Source organism: Coregonus clupeaformis, chromosome 18 (genome assembly GCF_020615455.1).
Source record: "Coregonus clupeaformis isolate EN_2021a chromosome 18, ASM2061545v1, whole genome shotgun sequence".
NCBI classification, from domain to species: domain Eukaryota; kingdom Metazoa; phylum Chordata; class Actinopteri; order Salmoniformes; family Salmonidae; genus Coregonus; species Coregonus clupeaformis.
The window spans coordinates 18,019,464-18,039,833 of NC_059209.1; the positions used below are offsets into that span (position 1 = coordinate 18,019,464).

The window sequence follows — 20,370 nt, forward strand, 5'->3', positions numbered from 1 at the left end:
GAAAAAAAATCGCACATGCGTATCTGCCCTCTGATTGGCTAGAATGTTCCCACCTGATCTTGCCTGCCTTTCTGCCTTTGCAACAACGACTCCAGAGAGGAAGAGGCGGAGCGAGAGGGTCCACTCCCGTCAAAATCTGTCCACGCGAAAATACAGCGATAAGTAGGGGCATCATGCACCCCAAAAATCCGAGTGGGAATAAAATATGTGAGGATGGCTGAGGGGTGGTCTAGGCCCCATATCCTTAAATTGGAGAATGTTGCATTTCTCAAGCAGCTTTTTCCTGCAATCTAGAGCTGTAATCATTATGCCTAATTCTATGTAAAAAATGTGTATATTTTTCTGCACATGTAAGCATACCTCTTGAGCTGCCTGTTTCCTCATGACTGGTTCTTTTTTTAAAGAAACCAAATATGCTTCTCTGCATATCTGCTAAAATGTGAGTCTTATTCAGTGCATTTTGTTTTTGCTTGCTTTTCTAAAGTCTACCATCCTTGCCAGCAGGCATGCCAGCTAAGATATTCATACAAGCTAGCAACTCTAACTTGATTGAAAGCCTGAAATTGATTATTGGTAGCTAGTTATGTGGTTGGGAGATTGGGAACCAAATAGAATATATAAATAAATATATACATGTTTTTTTTTTATGTTTTTTTTTTTTTTTCTATATACTAAATATTTTTTAAACACGACAAATCTGAGGGGGCAGACTGGCGATAACGAGACCGATATGCAGACTGATAAGCAGAACGCCTGCCTTCCCGCCTTTGGGACAATGACTCCCGTTGTTAGGACGGAGACAAGCCCTTCTCATAATTATATAGTGTCTCTGGTGCAGCCTACTCAACACCTTGGCTAGTGTGCAATGTAGCTTACTGGCTCCATCTATTGGTTGTTCTAAGAGCCTTACCCTTCGTAGATACTTCATGCAAGTATGGATACTTGCTTTTCTCGCAATTGCAATATCCCTGAATGTTGCAAATTACACCCCCCAAAATTCATTATCATCTTCCTCATTATCGTCGTTTTCGTCTTCATTGTAAGGTGGCCCAGGATTGGAACGGAGGCAGCAGGTACTTACGGAGTCACCATTTAGGGTGGGAATTTACAATGGAAATATTTATAGTAAATATTTACTATAAAGATAACATAATTAGCTTATATAAATATGTATTTCTTTGAAATAGTTTGTATATACACACATGTAATGATACATATGCAATGATAATACATAACAATGATATGCATTAAGATGTGCTGGCAAAATGAATGTGTCGGTAGGCCTTTCCCTACTACAAACTTCTGCTATATGATCATGGAATAAAGTGCAGGGATGCATGGATTATGTGAGCAGTGCTAACAAATACACAGATAAGTATTACAAACATGTTATTTAATGTGTGTCGGCATAATGCAACTGAGATAGACATGAATGAAAATGACTTGTGTGTGTATATAGTTGCTACGGGAAGTTCTTTCACATCAGTGCATGTTAAGAAAATGAGACAAAAATACTTTAGACTATTAAGATGCATCCCTAGATAAACTACAATAATCCAATAGAGGGAGTGGTGGTCTTTCAATACTTGAAAAAGTCATCATCAGCATAGTCGGTCTTGTCCATAGAGAATGATCAGAGAGCATCTTTATATATGTCCCATTATGGTGTCTGTGAACGCAAGGGCAGCATCATTGAGGCAATATCCATTTTGAAGTGGTCAATTTTCTTCTTCAACAACTTCTATGAAAGGGTGCATACTGCCACGTAGAGTGTGTTGTTTGAACAGGTATAAAGCCAAGGTTGGCAATTTACATTACATTTTAGTCATTTAGCAGACACTCTTATCCAGAGCGACATACAGTTAGTGAGTGCATACATTTTATTTTATTTTATTTTATTTTTTCATACTGGCCCCCGTGGGAAACGAACCCACAACCCTGGCGTTGCAAGCGCCATGCTCTACCAACTGAGCTGCCACCTACAGTTTGTTCACGGGTATAATTAATTGCCTGATCCCTCCTGATGACCGGATGTAATAATGTGATCCTTCCTTAACCCATAGGAAGAACCACCCAGTTGACTACTTTAAAATAGTGGAAGCCCTCAATGGCAATGTCCATGCCAAAACGAGTTTTATCCATATATAGTCCTCTATCTAACTCTATGGTCTTTCAATGGAGCCCAAGCATGAGCCAATCCCAACCCTCTGAGTCTGCCAAATTAATTTGGTATGTTCTGAGAGAGAGAGAGAGAGAGAGAGAGAAAGAGAGAGAGAGAGAGAGAGAGAGAGAGAGAGAGAGAGAGAGAAAGGGGAGAGAGAGAAAGGGGAGAGAGAGAAAGGGGAGAGAGCGAAAGGGGGAGCGAGAGAGAGAAAGGGGGAGCTGCGTCACTCTTCAGCCCAGAGACTGCAGGAGAAAGAGGAGACCCAGCTGGTCCTGTATCCTTCATGTCCAAGACTGTGTCAGTAATACATCCACTCTGAAAATGACTGGCTCTCCATCAGGGAGAAGAGACACATGTTACGCAGCTTTTCTCTTTCTTAGGCTTATCACAAAATGGGAATTTAAAATCTGACCACTGGAGTATTGCGAGTGAAACTAATTGATTTCCAAATAAACTGTGCCAATACAGTTCCCTCTGGACTGTTTGTGATTGTATAGTACACACCATAGAATTAGAATGTTTCTATTCTATTCACCTCAGAACAATCAGTCTGAACTTGACTATGTCTGATGTTTCTCCAAATTGAGCTCGCAGCAGCAAAATGACAATCATCTCGTGATGGATATAAAAAGGAATGAAAAGCACCGGGAACCAATTATCAAATAATAATTTCCCCCTTTTCAAGATGCATGAAAAAAATGCTCATACCGTATCTGAATAGGGCTATACTCTCTCTATTGGTTAAAATGGCCACACTGCACTATTTGGCTCATATAAAAGCTCCTATAGGTCTCCCAGGCAGCAGTAATTGAGATCAGATGCGTGATACGTCTCCGACCTGGGCTCTGACTGTGACTGAGTAACCTGGAAGCATTTATTTTATGGAATAGATGTTTAGTTAAGAGCAGCAGCGTAGCTTAATGAGTCTGGACCCGGGCGGCCTGGTCTGGTGATGAATATGATTGGTGAAAGCACTGAAGGCTGGTTCCTGAGCCCTTCCTTCCCCCTGGATCAGATTTCAGATTAGCAGACTTCCTGTCCAGTTGGTGAGCGAACGGAGTGGACTGACTCTTCAGTTTTAACTGATGGTTTCTGGTGGTGGTGGGGAGCATCATGTATTATCTCAGATGGGGTTTACGACAGAGCCACACTGCGCTGGTGCTCTAAGAGGCCCTCCGAGTCTCATTTGTAACAACTGTGAGGAGAAGCAGCTGATTCGAAATTATTTCTTCTATTTTTTGGGGGGAGGACAGAAGTACATTGATGGCCCTCTTTGGAGAAGTGGTGTGGGATTTCTAGTGTAGTAGGTGGTCCCCGACTTCATAAGGTGCCCTCTCCCCATTTTGATACTTTGTGAGTTTGTAAGAGGATCAACTTGAGTTTATATAGGTTTACATGCTTTATATACACTGAGTGTAGAAAACTGGCCAGGTGATTCCAGGTGAAAGCTATGATCCCTTATTGATGTCACCTGTTAATTCCACTTCCATCAGTGTAGATGAAGGTGAGGAGACAGGTTAAAGAAGGATTTTTAAACCTGGAGACAATTGAGACATGGATTGTGTATGTGTACCATTCCGAGGGTGAATGGGCAAGACTAAATATTTAAGTGCCTTTGAACACATCGTAGAGTCCATGCCCCGACGAATTTAGGCTGTTCTTAGGGCAAAAGGGGGTGCAGCTCAATATTAGGAAGATGTTCCTAATGTTTTGTGCACTCAGTTTAGGTTGACATATATAATGATGTCTACAACACAAGTGACAATTCAAAATGTCTTATAAAGACAGGAAGTCTAGTCAACGTATAGCCTAAGAGTATATCGTCACCAAACAAAATATAGTGCTGCTAGTAGGAGCATCCCCCCCCCAGTCCTGCGGTGTGTAGTGTGTAATGATCTGTAGGCTGAATGGGGAGCCAGTATTGTGCGCATTTATCATCTGTCCGAAAGTTGGCACACTTCACTGTAAGAAAACATAGAGGCCCCTCATTATAATGTAGTCAATGTGAGCTCCGAGAGGAAGGCCGTGCCGTAAGAGCCTGGGGTAAGGCGTTCAAAGGAAATGAGTGAAGTAGTCATTTAGGGATTGTCTCTGCTCAGTGTGCATCAAAACACAATACACACAGAAGAACATGAGTTGCTCATTTGCTGTAGCACTTTGGTTGTCTACTCTGCGGGTTATATCACTTCATGATGTGTGTCCAAAATTCTACACAGAGAGTGTATGGCCTATCAATTAACGTCTTTGCCCCTCAGTCCCTGATAAATGTCCAATTGCCTATAACTATTCCTGTACTGGGCAGTTGAAGGGTGTAGACTGGTATCACATGTTTCGTCTCCTTCTCAACAGTGGCAAATGACCAGGGGGACTCAACTGCTGTGGAGGAGAAATGACTCTGATTGTGGTCCAGGTTACAGACTCTATCCAGTCCCACTCTTATAAACACTCCCCTCTTCCTGTCCCACCTTGAGTATTCCCTCTGGTTGTTTAGAGTGTAAGAGTGTCAAGCCTCGGCCACCTCTCCTTGACAGTGCTAGATTTGATACACTCTGAGTTGTTAGGATCAACAGGAGGAGCAGGATATTGCAGCCGGCATTAAAACAAACATACAATGGCCTGCTGCACAAATAATCTCCAAGTTGAGCCGATATGATCTGACAGTTTAAACACTTGAACTCAAAGACGCCCTGTTTTGAGGGGGATTGCTCAGTGCCAGGGTGTATTCTGGACATGCTGCGTGTGGACCCAAGGGTTTTTTCTTCTGATTAGGGCTTGTTTCACTGTGAATTGCTCAGGTCACCGTAGGTAAGTGTCGGAAGGAAACAATTTTCCTCCTGAAGCTAGTTACCTGATTGTGTAAGTAGCTGACCCCTGACCCCAACCCCACTCCACACATATCTGAGGCTGGGGCTGAGGTTAGGACTGGGGCCGGGGCTGGGGTTAGGGCTGTGGTTAGGACTGGGGCTGGGGTTAGGGCTTGTATGTTTACCAAAGGCAGGATTTCTGCAATACAATAACTGTGTCAATGTTTACCACAGCGGTTGACAGTCAGTCAGTCCATCAGTTAGTCACCTGGACACCTGCACAGGACCCCCAAAACGAGTGGACAAACCATTACCATATTTACAGAGTCCACTTACAGCCTGTATATTTTACATCCTTCAGATAAAAAACATGAACTCTCCTTATAGCTCAGCTCCAACCTATCGGCTGCCTCCTAGTCATAAACACGGAGGCATACTGTAATACACTTGATAAATATAAACTGAAATAAAGCAATCAGCTGAAAGCAATTTGCATGTCTGTGTTGGAGCCAGCGGCTGGTGATTTTCTCTGCTGTCATCCATCATGGGCTCCCGACTCGGGCCAAGATACACAATGCCCTTAAATTGCTGTCATATGGAGCCCAAGTGCTGAAAAACCCACCATTTATCCTGGTCTGTCGTTCAAATAAACTTGTCTAATGACTGGAGAGTATTTTTGTCCACTTACAGTACAACAATGCTTCAGAGAGAGAGTTGGTGTAAAGTGTTATTTCCTTCGTTTGTTGAAAGGTTGGCCGCATGCAGGACCTCATCTAGAGGTTTTTTATTCTGAGAGCAGCGCCAGCCCAGTGTTACAGTAAACTCCTCATGGGGATGTTTCAACGACCCAACTAACCTTATTACTGGCCATGGACAACCATGGGCCAGCATCTGTACCAGGACACAATTCAATATGTCATTATAAAGGCAACAAGTGTCCACTCATTAGTTAGCTTACTTATCAGAGATCAGTTTTGAGTAATTTCCATTACAATAAAGTTCAGAAATCTCCGCACCAAACCAAAAATATAGAAAAAGCTGGATATGAGCTGCGGTGCTTACCCAAAAAAGTACCCAAAAGGGGGCTGACTGAAATATATTGAATTCAAAAAATTTAAAGTAAGCAAGAACAAACTTGTATTTTTTTGCTCTACAATAACTGACCAATTAAAATATGAACATAATACAACTGCCAACACCCATTGGTTCACCCATCATTCCCATTTCCATAATGTTTTCAGTGTGTTGTATGGTGAAACAAGCCCACAGTGGCAGAGGTACTACAGAAACAAGATAAGGGTCCAGTGTTGGGTTTGGGCTTCGCTGCCTCCTTCCCAGAACATTTTCTTTCAGCAAACATGCCAAGCAGAGCATCTGTCATTCTGTCACTTGGCTTTAGGCTGTGTGTGTGTGTGTGTGGTGTGTGTGTGTGTGTGTGTGTGTGTGTGTGTGTGTGTGTGTGTGTGTGTGTGTGTGTGTGTGTGTGTGTGTGTGTGTGTGTGTGTGTGTGTGTGTGTGTGTGCAGGACGTCTGTAATCGACACCATCAGGGGGAAAAACCTCGAACGTTACAGAGGGGTCTGAGTTTACCTCAACTGCACAGGAAACATCAACATACTTTAGTGAGCCTTGTTCCACATTATGCTGGGGACATAGACATCCACATAGACATCCGGTCAAAAACTGCTGAAACATTTCTTGATATAGAGGCCAACTTTAATTAGATACTTTTCAGTAAACCTGAGCTGAAAGCTATTGCAAATCCTGTACTAGACTAGTATAACAGTTTTGGACTACACTAGTAATACATTGATTGTGCAGTGGCAATCTGTGATATCTGGTATTAACCAGGAGATGGGGCTGTTTGTTTCACCCACTCAGAACAAAGCATATACCGTAGCCTACAGGAATGGGCATTAGAGAAAATAGCTATCTTGATGAGAGGATCTGTAATATCTTCACATAAAGGTCTGAATCTCATCTCTCCCCTGTCACCTCAAATAATGATGTACCGCTTCAACAAGAACCTAGTTTACCTGTTACCTACTGAAAGACTGACAGATTAGAACATGTTGTTCAAGCTTACTTATTTTCCAAGAGCAACAATAGAACGCCTCCTTAATGCTGATAATTTCCCTCTAAGCACTGAACGCACAAATAAATATCGTCCTCAAATAACCCCTCTTCATCTTACGCATGCGTTCACACAGAGCCAACGACACATGTAATCCATCGTCGACGTACTGACCCATGGACTGTCCACTGGGGCCTGTTCAGTGACTGTGATGGCTTCAGCATGTGTTATGCAGGTTGTTGTTTTTGAGGTGGGGGACTGAATACTTATTTTCTATGTGGAACATGGACAGATATATTCTACAGGAACACGGTCATGTCACTGCACCTCATCTCTCACATCCACAGAACAGCACAGGATGCAGCAGGTGACACATCCCCATCAGTGACCTTTCCTATTATCTGAGGTTACAGCCAATCTTAACACACTTCATGATTTCGTTGATTTACAGTAAGTCCTTAGAGCAGCAGCTGAAGAAGCAAAATCGAAGAAATTGATGCAGTGCAGAATGACTAGTCTCTTTAGGCATACGGGTTGCCTCCCACAATGTGAACAATGTTCCAGCATAGGTCTGGGATTTCCGAGACTACAGAATGACTAAACAGAGAAGAGAGAGTCATCTATTCTATTTGAATGTATTACAGTAAGATCATAGGTTACAGTTAATTGCATGAATATTCTACTTCATAATATAGAAGGACTGAAGGAGACAGCAAAAGCCTGTTACTGACAATCCCATGCTGTGCCATTACAGAGCTGCATGGATGGCTTGCAGGTTGAGTCTGGGAAAGTGACACTCCCCTGAATTGAAACACCACTGGGAAACAGTTGAATAGATTGTTTTAACACTCTGGACAATGACGCTCCTCCAGTTCATACTTAATCACCTTTGTTTATTTGTTTTCAGAACAAGTAAGCAGGCCTAAATCAATGGAGGTTCCTGAAACGATCCCAATGTGCAACACATGATACCTCCAAGGAACACTCAATGTCCTCACAAACACTTTGAACACTGTTTGCAGTGTGTTCTCTCTACATGAAAGGTGGGAGGCATGGTTTTATGGGGAGGCATCCTTTGATGGAACACACACACTTCTGACATGTCCACTTATATTGAGGGATTTTTTTAATTTAAGAAACCAGACCAAATAAGTAGACCAAATTTTTTTGTTTGATATTATGTGTATTTGAACATTTTCAGTATCTTTTGGGTTAGCAAGAATGTATGCATTCAGCTGATTCAATCCTCAAATCATCCCAAGTATGCATACTGCAGACAATGTGAATGTCAAAAAACATGTTCTACGTTTTTCTAAACCCACATTTTTATATTTTACATTATGGTATTTATTTAATAAACTGTATATCTCATATTTATGCATCTGTTGCATGCCAAAAATTCTGAATTCTGCTCTTTTTGCCACCCACCTATTCATATTCTTCTCAAAGCAGACGGGGAGTAACTTCCATTTTGAAGAGGTGGAGGGGGAGTGCCAGAAGGACTAGTGATTGCCCGTCTCCAGCCGCTCAAGAGCTTTCTTGAATGGACACGGGTCGCAGAATTTGTTGAACGCACCGACTGACACCGTGCAGAGCGCGCGGGATAGGCCTACCCAACTCAGCGCATGCGGATATATCGCACGCCACGGCTCACTGGATTTGGGCTAATTCAGAGAAAGTGGCTGCAGCTTCAACAACATAATGCAAAGGACTGTATCTTGGAAAGAAACACCAACAGGCAGTGGCAATAGGCTAACCCAAAAAAGGCTAACTGTCCTAGATAATACAACTTATATTTATGGAGTTTGGAGCCAGGGAAAATGCATTTTGCTGTTTGTAATTTTTCATGAGTAAAATCATAATTCGCTACTGAACCCATCCCGGGACCGATTTGGATACCGCCTGTCTCTCAACAGTGTTAACGGGTCTCCTGCATGTACTGGAAAAATGAAGCTCTGTCCCCACACCCGGAGGAGAATAAAGTTTTATTAGACAATGTTTTCGTTGAGCAGGTAAATCACATGACATATAATTTGAGAATGTGCCTATGCTGTGTAGGCTATCGACTCTTTGCAAGTGAATACTTATTTGCTGTCGCTGCTCTCTGAAATATCCTAGCCGATTGGCTATTTGTTTTCTACGCTCCAGCCTATGTTTAATGACAATTATAAACATATTTCACATTTGTGCTAGCCTAATTTCGTTTAAACGAAGGCCAAAATGGATTCTGAATCCCACCCAAACCCAGATTTTTGGCACTCTTGAATACCGTTATAATCACCAAGAGAGCTTCAAGTGGCCTATCATAAACGAAGCCTAGACAATCACGCTCCTTTATGCTTCATGATCAGCTGCAAGTTATGTACATTGTCTCCTATGAATAGTGCGATGTTCAAGAGCCTCTTCACATCCTAGTCTTGTGTACAGAAATTCGATTTTCGATTACGGCTATTAAAATTAAAATATGCAATTATTCTGGTGGCGCGATGCCTTCTCTGATTGACAGTTGAAATTGACACTCTGGCTACTTCTAATCTCGAGCATTTGAAGCCATCACTAATTGCAGGTAGTCCATCTTTTCAGTACTTTCGATTGCATGGGATCTATTAGGCTATGCGATTATTTTAGGAGGTAGCCTTCGGGTTGTGCATAAAGGAAAAAGAAATCCTAATTCTAATTGCTTCATCAAAATTATCTTTTGTTGCCAGGATTTAAATGCCGGAGAAAGTATTATTCATTGTTTTGCACCGGATATAGCTTGCGGTATGGGTTGGTAGGGATGCGTAGCCTAATGCGCAAAGCAGAGCAGCGCTCAGAGCAGACTTCAGGCGCAGCTCCAGGCTTCATCTGCAGGGCTGTTTCTCCACAAACAGAATAGCTTAATAATGGTGAGTTATTAAAACATAAGCCATCAATGATTTTATTGAATCAAAATAGGAACTTCGACATGATCATAGGAGACTTGGCCGAACTTGGACTACCTTTTTTAATTTCCCAACCCCATTTTCATAGTTTACTTTTGTGACAGGCATTTAACGTTTTGTTTTCAGTAGCATAATGTTGTAGAAAGCCATTTTTTTGCATTTAGGCCTACTTTATACAATGTTTGTTTTCTTGTATCCTACGAGGGCTTGTCATGTAATTCATACGAGTCTATAGGCCTTTTACCTTGCATCCCGGGCGCTATAAGATTATGACAAGAAAAATCTATCCCAAACCTCAGTCTCACTCGGACGGGGAGCCTCACGAGGATGTGAAAGTCGAGGCTCCTCTCCTGCCCAGTCCTCCGGTAACACCGTCAATGTGCTCGCCTCCGACCCTGGACTCCCCGACGCCGGTTCGGTCCACCGGGAAAAACCAGTGTGCCAGCTGCGGCACAGAGATCCAAGACAGATATCTACTGAAGGTGAGCATTATAATGCCTTTTATTACACCGGTCAAATCAAGTATCATTTACGATTCAATTTCAACCCTATTTCTTCCTCACAAGTTGGATGCATATTTGCATAATCTTTCACATTATTTCCACTTTATAGAATAAGTACCCCGAACAAATTATTATTATTATTATTATTATTATTATTATTATTATTATTATTATTATTATTATTATTATTATTATTATTATTATTATTATTATCATCATTACTACGAGTATTTATTTCTCATGGCAGGTAAACAATTTGAATTGGCACGTGGGATGTCTGGAGTGTTCAGTCTGCAGAGTATCATTACGTCAGCACAATAGCTGCTACATCAAAAACAAAGAAATCTTTTGCAAATTGGATTATTTCAGGTAGGGTACATTTTGCTATTTGTTTTCCTTAAAATGTAGGCTATGTTCTATGTTTGGCTCTAATGTTCACAAACAATTGATTACTTATCACATCATATTGCAGGGAGATCTTTCAAGATTGACCATATTGAGCCTATCCTATTCATATTCTGTTCCGTTGGTATATAGATTTTATTTTACAAAAAATACATTGTGTCAAGACAAATCTTTCGTTATGTCTTGGGGCAAGTAAACAGGATTGGACTGTTAATTTTTTTGTCGTTGTAACATCTAAATCACATAAATTCAATGACACGCATGACCTTTATTAAAGCAAAAACAAATGCAAATCTGTTAACGAAGCTAACCGAATAAACCCATAGCCCATTTATAACATCATAAATATGCATACTTTTACACCCAATACCCATTTTTTGTCAAAGTTACTTCGGAATGTTTTTCTCTTCTTTAGATATATTTAAATAATTGTCTTTACTGATAATGTGGTGGACATTATCAAAATGTTTACTCTCAATCATGATTCTTACAACGTTGAGATCACTAAATTTAAGCCATTCGTTTTCGTTGTTCTTCATTTATCAATACATCATTCCCTCCTTCGACCAGGGCCATTGCTAAAATATTGTTTAATTTATGAAGGGCTAGTTTTCTCACTCACAGAAAGTTCACATTTTCGTTATACATAGGCTATTTGTAGAATGTCAACTAATTAAACGCTATTTATTGTTATATTATAATTATTCTATAATTATATATTTATTGTTATCATATTGCTGTTGCTGTTATTGTTTTAATGAACAGTAGGCTCAATTATATTTGACTAAAGTGAAATTAGTTTGGAAAAGCAATGCTGTAGGTAATCTTTTACAATAAGAGTTTCTTTCTATTTCTGGCCTGCAAAACATTTCCGTGGATTACACATTTACTTTAACTAGTAGCAGTGAAAGACTACTAACAATGCACCCTTCTCCTCTCTGTCTCATCACAGTAGGTTTGGCACCAAGTGTAGCCAGTGCGGGCGCCATGTGTTTGCCAGTGACTGGGTGCGGCGGGCACGGGGCAGTGTGTACCACCTGGCCTGCTTCGCCTGCTACACCTGTAAGAGGCAGCTGTCCACAGGGGAGGAGTTTGGTCTGGTGGAGGGCAGGGTGCTGTGTCGAGTCCACTACGACACCATGGTGGAGAACCTCCAGAGAGCGGCAGAGAACGGTACGTCTTCAGACGGGTGTCTCAGACAATGTCAGGGAGTAGGGAACCCAAATATGAGCCATGTATGCGATTCTCAAGTCCGGATTCGTCCCTGAGGGAAACTGTATTGGGGAAGAATTCAGACATAATTTGTGTCATACATGTCTTACCCCTAGGAATTTATGTTTTGATATCCAGCACCTGCACAAATTGCATGTGTATGATCTCTTTCAGGTTAGTTATAAAATGAACAATATTACACTGTGTGGTGATGTTTCTTTCCTTCTTGTACCTGGGACTTAGGGACAGGTCTCACTTTGGAGGGAGCCTTGCCCTCTGATCAGGATGGCCAACCCAAACCAGCCAAGAGAGCACGCACTTCCTTCAGCGCTGAGCAACTACAGGTACGGTAGGTGTGTGTTTATGTGTGTGAGTGTCTGTGAAAGTATCCACAGTATTTGTGTGTGACGGAGAGAGACGGAGTGACAGGGTGAATGGTAGTTTTAGATGAATGTGACTGTCTGACTGAATTCGCTTGATTCAGTGAATATTCAGATGAATATGTAGCTTCATGACTGAGTTTGCTCTGTGTGTTCGCAGGTGATGCAGTCTCAGTTTTACCAAGACAACAACCCTGATACCCAGACCCTACAGAAGCTGGCAGACATGACAGGACTGAGCAGACGGGTCATTCAAGTATGTATGATAATATCAAACTAGTGGGTGTAATGTTGTTAGACATATTGAAAATGAATGTAAGATGTAATAAAATAGATAATATGATATAATAAAATAATTAATCTTTACCAGATTACTTCTTGCATACACCATTCAACGATCTTTAGTAACGTTACATTTTCAATAGGTTTGGTTTCAAAACTGCAGAGCAAGGCATAAAAAGCACCCTCCACCCCAGCACAACGGTCACCTCCAGGGCGCCCCTTACCCCCACTCCAGATTGCCCCCCTCACTGCCAGACAACCTCTACTCCCCCTTCAGCAGTCCTGACAGACCACACCTGCTGGCTCTGCATGGATATATAGACAGTGAGTTGGTTCCTCCCTCTCGATGGACAAAACATACATGTACATTGAGGTGACTTTGGCTCTAACAGAATTTTCTACTTTTTTACTCTACCAATGAACATTATCAAATATATGATTCTGCCCATAGTGGATTTCAATTTCAAATCCCCTATGGCTTCTTGTGGGATGTATTTAGTGTTATTGCGTTTAATATATTATAATTTTTTCTGTTGCTTCCTGTGCACAGGTCATCCCTTCTCAATGCTGTCGTCCCCTAACCACCTCATCCACCCAGGCATGACCTTACCACAGTTACCCATCAGCCACTAAGTAATGCCCCTGAGACCACCTCCTCCACAAGCCGTCTCTCTCGCGGACCTTTCCATCCCAAACATTTGAGAACATTTCAACATTTGTCTCTTCCATTTAACTATACAAGAGGACTTTTACTGTCTCCATAGTCTGCAGAGGTGGAGATATCACATATTTTTATGGATTGACGGTTTTATAAACACAGCTAGACTTTAGGTGGAAAAACATCCCAGTTCAATACAAATGTGGTAATCATCAGGACCAGATTACACCACCCATCCATGAGTTGGATCTCCAGGACCAGGGTGAGGAACAGGAAGACTCTTCCAATCGTTTTAAATATGACTTTTTTCTGCTTGTTTTCCTGTATAAAACCCTCCCATGCATGGACTACGTATTTCTGTGTGAGGTGAGGATGAACACTCTTCTGATCTTGTGTGTTTAGAGAGAGACGGTCTTGTGTGTTGTATTTACTTATTTTGCTTGTAAAATGGACAGCTTGTGTCACTTTATTTATTCAAAAAGATACTTCACCTAGAAGCACTTTTAAAAATGCTTTCAAATTAAAGAATTCATTTATTGTAAATTGTACATATTTTACCGATGTAATAAAATGTGCCTAAAAGAGTGTTGGAAAAATAGATCTGTTGAAAAATAGATAATTTCACATAAATTCACATAGAAATAAAACACTGTTTTTTCAGCCAGACATGAAGGATTTAAATCCCATACTCTTGTGTAATAGGGAGAATGCTGTGCTGAAAATAAAATACACATTTTAACTTATTATTTCACTAACGCACGTGCACACATCCACACACCCACCCACTCACCCCGCTGATAGAAGCACCTTACACTCATTGAACAACATTAAATCCATTAGGACACCCGGTAAAGGCCAAGTATCCTTTATAACCTATATTTAACACCAATATTCATAGGTATGTAATGATGAAGCTACAGGTTGAGGGTCCCCAATTTACTCCCTATGTGTTTAACGGCCGCAACAATCAATCCGATGGCAAGAACCATTTAAATCGTTTAACTCTGTGGATAGTATTGATCTAGCACTCTGTTTAATTCCGTAAATCAATTTAACTGTGATAATCTGAAATTGTTGTATTGATTGGCAGCACTCAAGCTGCATTTGTGGCAAAAAACGGAATAATAATCTCAGGAAAATATAGTCCTGACCGTTTCCTTTGTTAGGGACCCCAGTCAGTTATCTGTTTTAACACTTTGACTGGATCAATTCCCACCTTTCCAATTTAATGCTCTCTTCAAGAAGGTCGACGGTCAGTTTTCCTTGATATCTTAGAATTTGACAAAATGAGAGAAAAATTCAGCTAATGGCACCTTGATAAAAAGCAGTACAATGCTTCAACATGTTATACTACCTGTTATTCTTTGCCTTATAAAATTGAAGTGAAACACGGATTATACATAACAGTAATTCAATTAACAAACCTGTTCAGACTCATATTGCATACAGTGTTTTCAGCTCACATAATCACAATTCTTTTGAAATAGCACATTTAATTAAACAGGTCTTATCATAAGCAGTGAAAGTGAGAGAGGAACAATTCTCTGACAGGACTCACACACACACACACACACACACACACACACACACACACACACACACACACACACACACACACACACACACACACACACACACACACACACACACACACACACACACACACACACACACACACACACACACACACACACACACACACACACACACACACACACTATAGCTAAATCCCTTCCCAGTAAACAGCTCTTTAGCCTGCTCTGATACTCTTGCCACATACTGTGGAACAAATGGAAACCACAATCATTCCTAGCTTGTGACATCGGCTAGTATTTTACCATGATAAAATATCAGCAACAGACATCTCTGTCTGGAGCTCACATATCTGGCATCCCAGTCGGAACCTCTCTCTCTGTAATTCTGTCAGAGGGAATTCACTTGAAATCAAAGAATCTTGTTGTTGGCATTCAATGAAGGGACATGTGTTTTGAATTTGATGCATGACAGCACCAGCAAAGTATGTTTGACCAAGAAGAGGATTTACTGTAAGGTTTCTGTCTGTTGTTTGAGAATCTCAAGGATTCAAAATGTTTTAAGTGTATTGGTAAATGCCAATAGGACCAATTGAAATGAAGATGCTTCCAGCCTCACCGGCCCTCTATTATCAAAGTTTCCCGCAGGCACAGATCTGGGATCAGCATAACTCAATCGATCTTCAAACATTAGGGAGGGGAGAATGCATAACTGACCTTAGATCAGTGTCTAGGGGCATCAACCTACACATGCATGCTCAGAGGGACCACTCTTCACCACAAGAGGGCATACATTCAATAACCACATCATCCCAAGCAATAGACCAACCATTGGTGCCCTTGGGAGTAGGAGTAGTTGAGTTTCCCTTTGACAGTGATTTAAGATCAGGTTAGCATTTTCCTTCCTAATGGTTTAGGTGAGGATTGAGAGAGTAAGCTGATCCTAGATCTGTGCTAATGGGAAACCTACCCAGAACATGTTCTTGCTGCATTAGGAGACAGCGAATGTTAGATATGCAGTTGAAGTCTGAATTTTACATACACCTTAGCCAAATACATTTAAACTCAGTTTTTCACAATTCTTGACATTTAATCCTAGTAAAGATTCCCTGTCTTAGGTCAGTTAGGATCACCACTTTATTTTAAGAATGTGAAATGTCAGAATAATAGTAGAGAGAATTATTTCTTTCAGCTTTTATTTCTTTCATCACATTCCCAGTGGGTCAGAAGTTTACATACACTCAATTAGTATTTGGTAGCATTGCCTTTAAATTGTTTAACTTGGGTCAAACCTTTTGGGTAGCCTTCCACAAGCTTCCCACAATAAGTTGAGTGAATTTTGGCCCATTCCTCCTGACAGAGCAGGTGTAACTGAGTCAGGTTTGTAGGCCTCCTTGTTCGCACATGCCTTTTCAGTTCTGCCCACACATTTTCTATAGGATTGAGGTCAGGGCTTTGTGATGGCCACTCCAATACCTTGAGTTTGTTGTCCTTAAGCCATTTTGCCACAACTTTGGAAGTATGCTTGGGGTCATTGTCCATTTGGAAGACCCATTGGCCACCCCCTTTTTCCTCCAAACATAACGATGGTCATTATGGCTAAACAGTTATATTTTTGTTTCTTCAGACCAGAGGACATTTCTCCAAAAAGTACGATTTTGTCCCCATGTGCAGTTGCAAACCGTAGTCTGGCTTTTTTATGGCAGTTTTGGAGCAGTGGCTTCTTCCTTGCTGAGCGGCCTTTCAGGTTATGTCAATATAGGACTCGTTATACTATGGATATAGATACTTTTGTACCTGTTTCCTCCAGCATCTTCACAAAGTCCGTTTCTGTTGTTCTGGGATTGATTTGCACTTTTCGCACCAAAGTACGTTAATCTCTAGGAGACAGAACGCTTCTCCTTCCTGAGTGGTATGACGGCTGCGTGGTCCCATGGTGTTTATACTTTCGTACTATTGTTTGTACAGATGAACGTGGTACCTTCAGGTGTTTGGAAATTGCTCCCAATGATGACCCAGACTTGTGGAGGTCTAAAAATGTTTTTCTGAGGTCTTGACTGATTTTTTTTTATTTTCCCATGATGTCAAGAAGCAAAGAGTCACTGAGTTGGAAGGTAGGCCTTGAAATACATCCATAGGTACACATCCAATTGAGTAAAATGATGTCAATTAGCCTATCAGAAGCTTCTAAAGCCATGACATAATTTTCTGGAATTTTCCAAGCTGTTTAAAGGCACAGTCAACTTAGTGTATGTAAACTTCTGACGCACTGGAATTGTGGTACAGTGAATTATAAGTGAAATAATCTGTCTATAAACAATTGTTGGAAAAATTACTTGTGTCATGCACAAAGTAGATGTCCTAACCGACTTGCCAAAACGATCGTTTGTTAACAAGAAATCTGTGGAGTGGTTGAAAAACGAGTTTTAATGACTCCAACCTAATTGTATGTAAACTTCCGACTTCAACTGTATGACTACATGTTCCTTGACCCAGTGACACTGTGTGTGGAGGGACAGAGAAACCAGAGCTACACTAAAAAGAGGGGTATATACTGTAGAAAGAAGCAGCAACAATTGCTTCTCTTGTGCTCTGATTTGACTATTGAAGATTTAATTAGAGATGGGCATGCTTTGACTGAGCCAGGTGTGGTTCAGGGGATATATGAATCCCACCCAACATCAGTGGAGCAATGAAGTGGACATTGACACATCGAAACAAGGACAAGGAGGAGGAAATGGAATCTCAAGATGTGGTTGATTACAGAGAGAGATGGAAAAACAGTCAGGTACAACAGTTGAACAGTTTGGAACTTAACATGAAGTAAATATTCATTGTAATTACTCAATAATAATTATTTTACAATTTAATAACTATGTCTCTACATTGTATTCAAAGTCACTTTTTTGGTTACGCCTCTACAATCAAACCAAGTGAAATAAAAAACAATTCTTCATTCCTTAATGTGAATTCCTTGAGGTGACTGGTTTTGCGAGACACCATCAATAAGCAGTGCTATCAGCTATATGTATCTGATTTGCCTTTCTTGTGCCTTACTAGATGTAATCTGTTAAACTACCTTTTTATTTTATTTCATACAAAGAGCTGCCTTTGTGTAGAATAAAAAGCAGATGATTATCAATCAGGCATATTCTGGGCTACAGTCTATCAAAATGAGATATAAATGCAAATGAGATATTTCTTTGTCAAATCTATTTCTCTAAAAAGCATGAAAGCTTGATGCAGACAGAATAGAGGGTTTAGAGCCATGGTTCTCCATGCACAAGCATCTCTGGTAGTTAGAACTGTCTCATTCTGTCATAATGTCATGCGTCTACCCTGTGATTGGCAGGCTCAAGTGCTTACGGATGAAATGAGGCCCCCGTGCTAATGAATAGGCCTCTGATTGCAGGATTCCTCTTTCAGAATTACAGCGTCGCTCCACTGATGAGCAATTACATCTACAGTACCTCTCGACTCTGCTCTGCTGCGTATTCACATCACATCAGTGCTCCAGCTATTCATCATCATACTGATCAGCAGCACTCAACAGCTCTCGCAACAGTCAACAAAAGTGTGCTGATGGGTGTTAAGGGAATCTTAATCTTCCTCCTCTTTTTCCTCTTCCTCTTCCTAATATAACGTTTATTTCTGAAGTCTCAGTTTCATTTTCTGCCTGCTTTTTTTGTATGTGCATCTTTTTTTTCTGTTGTGAGAAACCGTCATCCGTACAGTGTATCACAATGAAGTACAAAGAACAGCCTATGACAAAAACATAAATCATGCTCACATAAGGGCTTAGGCGATCTAACATAGATACTGATGATGAAATACTGTAGGCTAGTAAAAAGGCAAGAATATTTTTCTAGGAATGCCTCAGCTTGTTGACCGCTCTGAAAGGCTTCTCTCTGTCATCCTCCCCAGAGTATTCACATCAGATATCAAGAATAATACAGGGATTCACAGTCAGGTTAGTGTGGCTTTTCTAAACATTGTTTTTGTTGGAACACTATAGTTGTACTGACATGTAGCGTTATTCATCAGTTGCTTTTGTGACAAGACAGAATAAATCTCTTCATGAAGGACGTTCAACCCCACTCTCTATTCTGGACCCCGAACTAGCTGGCTGAGGGCCAGTGGTTGAAAACCAGACCACAACAGTGTAGATAGCAGAGCAGTGCTGAGAGAAACACTTCACTTTGAGGCCAAGAGCATGATGTTTATGGACATTATGTAGAGTTAGTTTACAAAACAAAATACTGAACGGCATTACAGTCATTTACATGTGCATTTTTGTCAAACATGGGAGAAATGTGAGAATCTTCAAAAAATGTAGACTGTATACAGTGGTTTCTAAATGCTAGAACATAAATAGCATAAGCTTAGATTACTACAGTAGCACACAGTACTACACTAAGAACTGTACAGATGTGAATTCAACACGAGGAGTAGCCTACCCCTGAGGAAAACTGAGGAAATAGCTAACACAAATGATTAACTTTGGCTCAAAGCCCACCCTCCACTTTACAAAAATAAATATGAAACTTCAGCGTGAGTCAAAAATGTGTTTATTTATCAGGGTGACAACTTACAACTGTAAAGCAGTACTTGAGTTTGATTAATGATTGGCTACACTCACTACCCTATAATTCACTGGTAACATCTTGGAAGCATCATCCTGGCTGTGGCTGCTGTATTGTATTGTTCTGGCAGGGCCCGGGGATCAGGCATCTGGAAGACTGGGGAGTAGACGTTTCTAAAACAGCCTTTTAGCTTACGGAATACACCCCTGCCCTCTCAGACAGAATTAGGGGAGAGTGGGGTAAGTTGGACAATTTTTTTTTTACATTCAGCATCACGTCAAGGGAAGTATTCTTTCTAACAAATATATCTACATGTATTTCAGGATGTTGTGTATCCCTGGAAATAATCAGAATTCATGTACACATAGTTTTGAAAACATAGCTTTTCCCCAAAAAGTGGTCACTTGGTATGGGAACAGGGTAGGTTGAGCTTCCGTGATATAAGTGGGTGATGGTATCCTGTGACAGTGTGTGATGGTAGGTCAATGTTGAATTAATTTACATTTACATTTTAGTCATTTAGCAGACGCTCTTATCCAGAGCGACTTACAGTTAGTGAGTGCATACATTTTCATACACATGTACAGTAAGTTGCAAAATTATACTAGTAAAAAAAGTTTTCAAAAAGTGGTGCTAAGCAATCAGGTACTAATTAATAACTGTTTAATAAAAGAAAGTCATACTTCATGGAATGGGGGTGTGGTATATTGTATCATCTTAAATGTATGCCTACATTCAGATATAGATCTGTTCAATATCACTTAACCTTCCATCTCTTGACCAGTTGTCTGGGACGTTGTTCCGATGTGCCAATTCGTAGGCAAGTTCTCTGCATTTGAGGCTATTAAGC

General features: G+C 40.7%; 1 protein-coding gene across 4 annotated transcripts; it reads left to right on the forward strand.

Moving 5' to 3' along the window:
* Positions 1-8,542: 8,542 nt before the first annotated feature.
* Positions 8,543-14,071, forward strand: LOC121550685 (LIM/homeobox protein Lhx6-like). 4 transcript variants are annotated; one of them, XM_041863044.1, is made up of 8 exons: positions 8,543-9,053; positions 10,265-10,447; positions 10,716-10,837; positions 11,826-12,046; positions 12,329-12,429; positions 12,626-12,721; positions 12,891-13,120; positions 13,298-14,071. In XM_041863044.1, exons 1-8 carry the CDS (start codon positions 8,976-8,978, stop codon positions 13,326-13,328), a joined length of 1,062 nt encoding a protein of 353 aa, XP_041718978.1. In that variant the 5' UTR covers positions 8,543-8,975; the 3' UTR covers positions 13,329-14,071. The 4 variants fall into 4 exon arrangements, with proteins under 4 accessions (XP_041718978.1, XP_041718977.1, XP_041718976.1 ...); XM_041863043.1 differs by having other exon boundaries at positions 8,544-9,053; positions 11,829-12,046; positions 12,891-13,071; XM_041863042.1 differs by having other exon boundaries at positions 8,545-9,053; positions 12,891-13,071.
* Positions 14,072-20,370: the final 6,299 nt, after the last annotated feature.

Coding starts and splice junctions, on each gene's coding strand:
- LOC121550685 (XM_041863042.1), top strand. CDS start 8,976: ATGTACTGGAAAAATGAAGCTCTGTCCCCACACCCGGAGGAGAATAAA. Junction 10,448..10,715: donor AAGACAGATATCTACTGAAG/GTGAGCATTATA, acceptor TTCTCATGGCAG/GTAAACAATTTGAATTGGCA. Junction 12,047..12,328: donor CCAGAGAGCGGCAGAGAACG/GTACGTCTTCAG, acceptor CCTGGGACTTAG/GGACAGGTCTCACTTTGGAG.